Raw genomic sequence first — 9,180 nt, 5'->3', positions numbered from 1 at the left:
TGGGGCGGGCGACTGCTTTAAAAGCAGCGCACGGGCCCCACCGGCTCACCCCCACAGGAACCCGCCAGGATTTCCTCCTGCGTATCAGCAGCCTGCAGGCGGAAAGGAAGGTGCTGGCCACTGACCCTGCATGGACCGCCTGGGCCCTGCTAGGGGCTTCCTGGCCTGGGACCCTCCTCCTGGAATCCCCACCTGAGCCCACCACTAGCCACAAGCCCGGGGTCTGTCAGGCTTGTGAGGTGAATTCACATGCGAACAACTCTGCAGCCCTCGGGTCCGCAAGCCCAGCCTGATGCACTAGAAGGTCTAGGAGGCCCTGGCAGTCGCAGGGTAGGGCGCCCCTCCCTCAGGTCCGTCTGCTCCGACCTTTCCAGCTGCTGAGGACGCTTGTAGGCCTCCAGCTCCTGGCCAGCCCCATGGGAAGCAGACAGCAGATGCCTCCTTCTCCCTGGCCCCAACCCCCTGACTGGTCCTGCCCATGGGCTTCTACCTCACCTGACTCCCCCGAGTCCCTGCTCCTCCCTTCTCTCCCCCAGGGCTCTCCCTGCTGCCGGTGCCCCTGCCCCAACCACTCTCTGCTCGGCGGCCATGCTGAAGCTTCTACTGCCCCCAAAACCCCTCTCCACGCCAGACCGGCCTCTGCCCTCACTGTCTGTTCCCTGTCCCTTCCTGGCCCACCCTGCTCCAGCCTCACCCAGTGGTTTTTGGTACTGCTGTTACCCCACATCCTCCTAGGGTCTCACCACAGGGTCAGTCTCAGGTCAAAGGTCACCAGCTTTCATCTCAGAGCACTGGGCCCAGACACCAGTTCATTTTCTGACCACCCCTGGAATGTCAGCTATAGGAGGGCAGGGACAGCACCTGGCTGGACCACAAAGTAGATGCTCCCTACACATTTGTGGAATGAACAAGTGGTGGGGAAACTGAGGCTCAGAGGGGCTAGCTAACTCACCTAAGGCCACTCAGCTCATGGGTGTTAAGCTCCAGTGCCAGGTCTGCTGCCTGCAGAGCCGCCCACTACCATGCAGCCTCTGTCCCAGGAAGGTCCCGCCCTCCTGGACCTAGGCCAGGGTAGGCTGTCCTGGGGGGCCAGAAACAGCAGCCCAGGTGGTGAGGCCTCCATGTGCCTGGCCTGGGCACGCTGGGCCCTGCTTCTGGTTGTCACCAACCCCATTTACAGATGATGTAACTGAGGTGGAGGCAAGTAGCTCCTTATAATCCCCGTTTGATAAAGGCCTGGTTGCGGGGAGCTTGCCGCCTGCCCCCTCCTCATTCTCAGCAGGCCCCTTCTCCCCCTGGCAGCTAGAGGGCCCATCGAGCTGGCCTTTGCAGTCCAGCTGGCAGGTTGTGAGTAGGGAGACCCTCTCCTCGGTGGCTCCCCTCCTCAGCCTTCCTGAGAGAAACGGGGCCCCCAGGTCAGGACCCCAAGCCCACCAGCACTGATGGAAACCCAAGTGGCAGAAGCAGGCCTGGGGGCTGGGCTCACCCCCGCTCACCTCCCTCAATCCTGCATGGCCAAAATGGCCCAGGTCTTGGGGTGTGGCTCCAAATCAGGACGAGAAAAGCAGTAGGGCTCCAGGGCCCTGCTCTGGGGTGGGGACAGGCAGAGAAGAGATGAAGACACAGGCTGGCTCCCAGAAAAACCCAGACCCCGCCTCTCTGAGGACAGGAGCACACACAGCAGAGGCCTCCTCCCCACTGCCCACTGCCCGGGGCCACCTCCCGCTTAGGACCATCTCCGTGAGACCCTGGGCCCCGCTAGTAAGCGATCTCAGGCTCTAAGCCTTACCCTCACCACGGCTGCCGCTCCAGGTGGGGCGGGGCCCCAGTGAGATTCCGGACCTGCAGGAGGCAGAAGCGCAGTGAGCCAGGCAGCCGGGTGCTCCCTGAGGCTCAGGGTTTGGCCATAGCCCAGCACGTCCCCACCTGGCACTTCACGCCGCCCGCCCTGCAGCCCTGGGAGAGCTGCTGCCTCACCTGCACGCCCTCCTCCCTTCCTCCTCTCCCATCATCCCCCCTTCCTGCCTAGGATTCCCTCTCACCCCCTCATGGCAACCTCGCCCGGGGACACTGTGGCCCCTGAAATGAAAGACCCAGACTGTGTCAAACTCTGCTTTATTGGAATAGAGAAAACAGGCCACAGGGATGGCACCAGCTGTAGGTTAGCTCTAGGCCTCTGGCCCCCATGCCTCGGCCTGAGGACCTCCTGCCCTCACGGGGCTCCCCGGCTTGTCTGGACCAGGAGAGGCCTCCACTCTGGAAAACTGCATGGGGCAGAAGCTTCCCACGTGCATTTTGCTACCGGCTTCGTGATCACAGCAGACATCCACGGTGTTGGCAACAGCAGTGAGACTGGACTTGGCAATTCAGAAAGGGGGCACGACGGAGTGAACCAGACCCACGGTGCCACGTGTTAACAGTCCCATGACAGACGACACAACACTGGCGTGCCAGCCACCACGTGCCAGGGGAAGGCAGCAGACCCGGCAGGAGGCAGACGGCACACGGAGGCCCTGCAGGGGCTGGCACCGACTCCTGGTATTGGAAAGAATTAACTGAACAGACATCACATTTTCTGAGAGGCCAGTCAAATGAAGGTACCAGGAGGGAGGAGAAAACACTTTTAAAAGACCACAGAAAGCCTGCTTCCCACCCGAGCAGATGACGCCAGGCTGGACATGGTGGGTGGCAAGGGCTGGCCTAGCCAGTAAGCTCAACGGGCAGCTCGCGGCCACACAGGGCCTCCCACTGACGGGCCAACAGCGAGATGAGCTTCTCACGGCTCTCGGCACTGGGGACAAACACCTGCCACTGGACCTCACGGCCCTGGCCAGCTCTGGCCAGGCCACCAGGCACCTCCCCGAAGTGGTCGAGGGCGACGCTGCCCATGAGGTCGTGGCCCCGCACATCATCAAAGACAAGGGTGAGGGCCTGTGGGTAGGTCTGGTAGCCCATGAGCACACGGTCCAGGTCCCGGACGCGGCGGCCATCATCCAGCCGGTACCGGTCCCTCTGTGGTGGCTCCTTGGCGAACTCGGGCAGCGGGTAGTGGACAAAGTCCTCGTCCAGAAGGAAGATCTCAGTGCTGGTGAGCAGCAGCGTTTTGGGGCGCAGCACACCCCTGTTGTGCCCTGGAGGTGGCACGCCCACCTGGAAGGCCTGCACATACAGGAGGATGCTGAGAGCCGGTGTCTCCGCCGAGTCAGCCACCCTTTGGGCCACGACGAACATCAGGTCCCCAAGTTCCTCCTCACTGGGATAGGTGAACTTGACACGGCTAGAATGGATAAGCTCATAGTTCTCCATCTTCCCTGCAGAGAGAGACGCCCACCAAGGCTGGAGCCTAGAACTGGCCTGTGGCAGGGCTGGGGGCATGGACGACCCCAAGCCACCTTGAGATGGGAGACGGCAGTACGAACTGCTGTCAGTGGCGGGAGAGTGCTCCAGGCCCCGACCCTCGGGCAAAGACCCACAGGCCAGTGGCTCAGAGAGGAGTGAATGCTTGAGATGCATCTGCCGGACAGGGGAGGGTCTGCTGGGATGGAGGCTCGGCCATGGCAGAGCCCGTGTTAACACCCAAGCTGGCTGTCAGGGAAAGTGAGAGGCAGAGAAGGTTCTGGGTAGAGAGGGGTGCCTGGCACCTGCTGTGGCCCTCAGAGTCACAGTGAGGAGGCCCAAGACACCCACCTAGGCAGCCTGCCTACAGCCTGAGCTAGACAGGGGTACCTGTGGTCTTGTTCCCAAACTCAGAGTAGAAGTCCTTGTCAACAGGCTCAGGTGAGGGGGAGCGCTCCAGGGAGGAGAGCACGGCCATGAGGTGCTGGAGGAAGCAGTGTGTCAGGTAGCTATCCCGAGTTAAGCACGTGACTACCTGCACTGGGGAGGAGCCTGCGGGAGAAGGGGCTGGTCAGGGTCGCAGGCCGCTGCCCCCCGCCCTGTCTCTGTCCCTGAGCCATCTCCAGTCTCTACCTAGCAGGTCAGCCTAGACCTGAGGACCACAGAGCAGGTCCCAGCAGGCCCACGTGGGAAAGCATCACGGGGCCTGGGGAGACGGCCATTCCTTAGGCCGGAAGGGCTGTGACATTTTTCTGGAAGGGGATGCAGAAGCATTAGGGAAAAAGCTTAGCTTTCTCTCTTCAGGAAGTGAGTCAGAAACATCCTGCCCATGAGCCTCGGGCCCACTCTGCATGCCTGGGCACACTGCTGCCTGCACCCCCACCTCACTGCCTCCCGCTCCGAGCCCGAGGGTAAGCTCTGCTCCCTCAGCAGTTCCTGGAGCCGCTTCCTCCCGCTCCGACAAACCGGCTTATAAGCAAAGATAACACAGCCACGTGTGGAAGGTAGAAACCCACTGGTGAAGCTGCCCTTCCCCCAAAACAGTACAAAACACAGTGGCCACTCACCCGTCAGCCGGAAATACTGGTCAAAAAGCCCCACGTTGACTGCCTGCAGCTCACTGAGCTTTAAAACAAAGCACTGGGAGATGTAGAAGGGGCTGTTGTTATAGTCAGTGTTTTTCTGATGCCAGAAATCTGTGGTGGAGGAAGACGCTGAGTGTGGTGGGGGCCGCACCAGGCCAGCATGAAGGCCCAAGTGTGCGGCTAGGCGGGAAGGGGGCCCTTGACCGGCTGGATTGCTGAGGTCTGGTGAGGAGCTACCAGTGCCCCCGTGCACACAAAGTCCCCCAGGTGCCTGCTACAGGCCACCGGCTAAAGCTCCCGGAGACCCCACCGGCAGAGGGGCCCAGTCCTCACATCAGGGGCAATTCCCGTGCCTGGCCTGAGACCGAGGCCCTCCTCAGACCAGGGCTCTGTAGGCCAGGGCCCAGCTGGCCCTGGAGACAGGCTGCCTGTCCCCTGGGCCGCCTCTAAGCCCCTGCTCCCAGCGGGAACTGGCGCCTACCCTGAAGGGGCTCCGAGGAGTAGCGGCGAAGGCCATCATGCAGCACGAAGTACACGGCCGCGGTGGACAGCAGCACACAGGCGGTCACCTCCAGCCCCGGGCTCTGGTAGAACACCACTGAGGACCACATGAGGTGCTTCAGCTCCTCATTTTCCACCTGGACACAGAGGGGCAGGCTGGGCCCTGCAGCAGAGTGGGGCACGCATCCTCTCTTCTAGGTAGGGCCTGGAAACAGGCCTCTGGGCAGGGCACCCCCAGCAGCCCACCGCCCTGGGGACCTGGTGACAAACCCACAGCCTCAGAGGGGGAAAAGCAGGACCTTCCTCACTTCTTGTCAATGAAACAGAGAAGCAAGGGGTGGGAGATGGCCAGGCGGTGGGGCCTGCCCAGGGACTGCAGGGGAGGTAGGGACAGAGAAGACAGTGGCCAGCCCAGGGCCTCCAAGCTGTGAACAGCTGCTGTGGGGAAAAGCCAGCACAGAGGAAGCCCCGAGCCCGAGGCCGCCCACAGGGCCATCGTGCTGCCTTCCTCCAGCCCGGGCGCTACCTCGGCAAGGCTGCTGTGGAAGAGCTTGAGGACGGCGCTCCCCTGCAGGCCGGCAATGTGCCGGAGGGATGGACACGTGGGCAGGTGCGAGGGGATCTGGTTCTCCTCCGAGGTGGCCTGGACCAGGCGTTCGCTTGGGTACTGGGCAGGCGCCTCTGCTGGGATCTCCTCCGGAGCTGGGGCCTCCTCTGCTGGAGCTGGCGCTGGAGTGGGAGTCGGGGTCTCTGCTGGGCCTGGAGCCTCTGCCGGGGCCTCCTGGGGACGGTGTTCACCGCTACATCTCCCAGGCCCCCAAGAAATACCATATGAGCATGTGGACCCCAAATGGAGATTCACGTTCCATGCCCACTCAGAGTGTGAGTGGGGAACAGGTACACTACGTGCCCCCTGAGGTCACCTGGAATTCATTACCAGGTTCCATGTGGGGAACAGCAGCAGAGAGGAAGTGCCCAGGCCCTTTCTCTTGGAAGGGAGATGGGCAGGTGGCAGCGAGATAGGCCGCCTGGCACCCCAGAGCTGCAGCAGCCAGACTCACATGGCCCATGGACAGAACTCATTCTGAGAGGGGGGCGGGTGTCAGAAATGCCACTCCGGAGTCCTCAGCACAGAACGCGCACCACGGCACCCATCTGGACTGCGCTGGGCTGCCCTTGTCCGGCCCTCACCCTGCAACTACTGGTCCCCCCTCTGTGTGCAGCCACATGGGGTTCTCATGGGTTCATTCCAAGCTAGGACCAAACAATGCTCAGAACCCTTAAAGCTAATCGAGGTTAGGGGCCTAGGCCTGTGCCCAAGCTCAGAGGCAGTCTTGGTCCAAACGTCCCCATGCAGTTTCCTACTGTCCTGGGGCAAAGATGTGTCTGCTAGGCTGCAGCCAGGCTTGGGGACACCAAGAAAATGGAGACAAGCTATCACCACTTGAAGCCTCAGCACAGGACAGGGGGCATGGGAAGATGGTCCTATAGGGCCACCTTGGACGCAAGCTGCTCTCCAACACCTGGAGGTCCCAAGGGTCTCTAAGAGGGCATGGTGCTTGAGCTGGGCAGGAGGGACACCCAATGCATCCAGGAAGAGCCCTTTGGGAGCATCAGCTGGGGGGCTGGGTTGGCAGAAGAAGGCAGGCCCCATGAGATGCTAGAGTAAAACAAGGTCTCCACACTGTCTACCAGGACAGAAAAGAAAGCGAGTTAGACCACATCTCAGGGGAAAGGAGGGCCTTCTTGTCCACATGAGAGAAGCCTCAGCATATGGGAAGCTGGCAGGCAGTGACAGAAGACGGGGCACCCAGAAGGCCCCAATAGAGCCCCAGAAGGGGGTGAGCTGTGGGTTGGCCATGCCCCCCAGGCCTCCACTACCCCCAGGCCCAGGCAGCCCTGAGGGAGTGGGGAGAGGGCCCCAGGGCAGCCAGGCGCAGGGGCCAGAAGCAGAGTGAGGGAGCACAGCAAGGGGCTGCCTGTGCCTTGGGGCCCCCAGCAGGGGCCTTGCATGAGGGGACCACCTGGCTCACAGCCAGCCAACAGCTCCTTGGGGAAGACTCACAAAACCACATGCAGAGGGGCAAAGGATGAGGCTTAGAGCTGGGTGTCAGACGAGGGTGGGATCTGAAGCAGTCCCCCAGCCCCCAGGGCCTGCCACAGACTGTGCCCCTAGGTGTGGCTGGCAGGGCCTCAAGGCGATCCTGGGCCCAGGGAAATGGAGAAGAGGGCCAGGCCTGGTGGGAGCAGACGCCCAGGGAACCAGCCATGTGGGACCCTAAGTGGCAGGGCTGGCTCTCTGGGCTTCCTCTGAAGCCACAGGGGATGTGATCAGCCCCACACCAGGCTTGAGGGACCAAGGCTCAGAGGTCTGGCGTCGGGTGAGTGGCCCCAGATGTGGCGCTGTGAGCTCCATGGACACGCACATACCAGTACCCTGGGAACCTGGGCTCCGTCTCACCTGGCACTGCCCGCTAGAGGCTGGCCTTCCAGGAGGGAGCTCTGGGACCTGCCCCCAGTGGCAGGAGTCTTGGCGATGACCACAGTCTTCAGGTCCTGCAGCGAGGCCCGCAGCTGGTTATAGACACGCAGGAAGTGGAACTTCTCATGGGGCAGCACGAAGATAGCAGTGACAAAGCGGTAGCCCACGAGCAGCTCAAGCACGTGGCCATCGGCGAAGGCGCCCCGCGGCTGGGTGCAGCTGCGCGTGGGGTCCAGCAGCACGGTGGACAGCGGCACACGACTGAGCTTGAAGCTGTTGCGGTTGCGACAGTTGTGGGTGCCGCGATTAGGCATGGGGTTGAAGTCGGCCTTTATGACGTTGAGGTGCTGGGGCGTGAGCAGCAGCCAGTAGGGGATGGCAGCGGACTTGACGGCTTCAGAGGGCGCACAGCAGGAGCGCCGCACGGCCGAGCAGAGTGTGCAGCTGGCCCACTCGATGTTGCCCGAGTAGTCGCCGGCAGCTGTCTGCACCATGCGCTTGTCGCTGTAGACCAGGTAGACGGGGAAGCAGCCCTGGCTGCATTCCTGGCAGCCACCTGCTACCTTGTAGAAGGTGAGCAGCTGGCGGAGGAACTCCTGCAGGCTGGTGTGGCTACCGTAGAGCACAGGGCTGCACAGCATGGCCATGTGCTGCGGGGCGAAGCACGAGCGCAGGTCGGCGTGGAACTCGTGCAGGCCGGCGGCGTCTGAGATGATGAACAGCGTGTTCTCGCTGTGCCGCACCTTGAGCACCAGACACAGCTCCGGCATGAGGAAGCCAAACTCGGTGAGGTCGCCATGCGGGAAGCAGAAGACGAAGCGCAGAGCTGCGAGGATGTGCTGGCTGCTGCCCCGTGATTCCTGGTGCGGGATCTCAAAGACGGCGATGCCGAAGTCGGTGAGCACGAGGCAGGCGGCAAACTGGCGTATGCTGCCCTGCACGTGGATCAGGAAGCACCAGAGCACCTTCAGGATGCGGATGTGCTCCCGCAGGAAGTCCTCGTCGGCGCCCAGCGCCCACTCTAGGGCCAGGCGCTCCTCCTCCTCCCCCTCGCCATCCCCCTCCTCCTCCTCCCCCCCCTCCTCCTCTTCCTCCACGTCTGGGGGGCCCATCTCGAAGTAGCGGTTCTCAGCAGCGTCCTCCTCCTCCTCCTCCTCCTCCTCCTCCTCCCCCCGCCCCTCGCCCTGGCCCTCCTCCCGCTGGTTGGCGGCCTCGATCCAGGCCGGCAGCTGCCGCTCGATGGCCTGCCGGATCAGTGTGCTCAGGCGCTGGATGAAGTCTTGGTTGGTGGCCGTGTAACCAATACAGGTGAAGGGCAGGAATATGATCTGGCCGGACCCGGGCACCACCTGGACCTCTGGCTCCGTGTGCTCCGGGCTGTGTGGGGAGATGCCAGGTCAGCGGCACGCTGGGCTGGGACACTCCTGCCTCCCACCTCCACTCTCCCAGCCACAGGCCTCCCAGGCCCCCAGCAGCCAAGCCTGTTCCCAGGACACGTGGCTGGCAGGGAACTGAGAAGCGGGAAGGCCAGGCCCCCCAGCTTCATGCGCCGACACTCCCAGGGCTCAGACCACAGGCCGCCGGCACAGTCCTGCCCACACCGCAGGGGTCCCTCAGCAGAAGCACCATAAAACTCAGTTGTGCAGATGCTGGTCGTGAGCCCCAAAGGCAGTGCGTGCTTGGAGGCATGACATCACTTGTTGGCAACAGTTCCCTTCAAGGGCATCTCGTGGCCTTCAGGGTTCGGAGGGGATCGGAGAGTAAGCTAGGTGGGCC

The 9,180-nt window shown here is 62.7% G+C and overlaps 1 protein-coding gene across 4 annotated transcripts in view; it reads right to left on the bottom strand.

Annotated features, from left to right (window-relative positions):
* Positions 1 to 2,098: 2,098 nt before the first annotated feature.
* NISCH (nischarin) overlaps positions 2,099 to 9,180 on the bottom strand; it is a 35,834-nt gene continuing 28,752 nt past the window's right edge. The window contains exons 16-21 of one of the 4 annotated variants that reach the window (XM_073230684.1): positions 7,384 to 8,781; positions 5,449 to 5,728; positions 4,903 to 5,059; positions 4,404 to 4,532; positions 3,727 to 3,888; positions 2,099 to 3,311 (exon numbers count right to left, since the gene is read on the bottom strand). In XM_073230684.1, the coding sequence (XP_073086785.1) occupies positions 2,701 to 3,311; positions 3,727 to 3,888; positions 4,404 to 4,532; positions 4,903 to 5,059; positions 5,449 to 5,728; positions 7,384 to 8,781 (2,737 nt within the window). In that variant the 3' untranslated portion in view covers positions 2,099 to 2,700. Of the gene's footprint in view, positions 3,312 to 3,726; positions 3,889 to 4,403; positions 4,533 to 4,902; positions 5,060 to 5,448; positions 5,729 to 7,383; positions 8,782 to 9,180 lie in introns of those variants that run through there. The other 3 variants (XM_073230685.1, XM_073230686.1, XR_012128882.1) reach the window with 3 other exon arrangements.

Source organism: Manis javanica, chromosome 3, assembly GCF_040802235.1.
Source record: "Manis javanica isolate MJ-LG chromosome 3, MJ_LKY, whole genome shotgun sequence".
NCBI classification, from domain to species: domain Eukaryota; kingdom Metazoa; phylum Chordata; class Mammalia; order Pholidota; family Manidae; genus Manis; species Manis javanica.
Note: the sequence above shows the minus strand (reverse complement) of the source record. Positions and strands in the feature narration are given on the sequence as shown.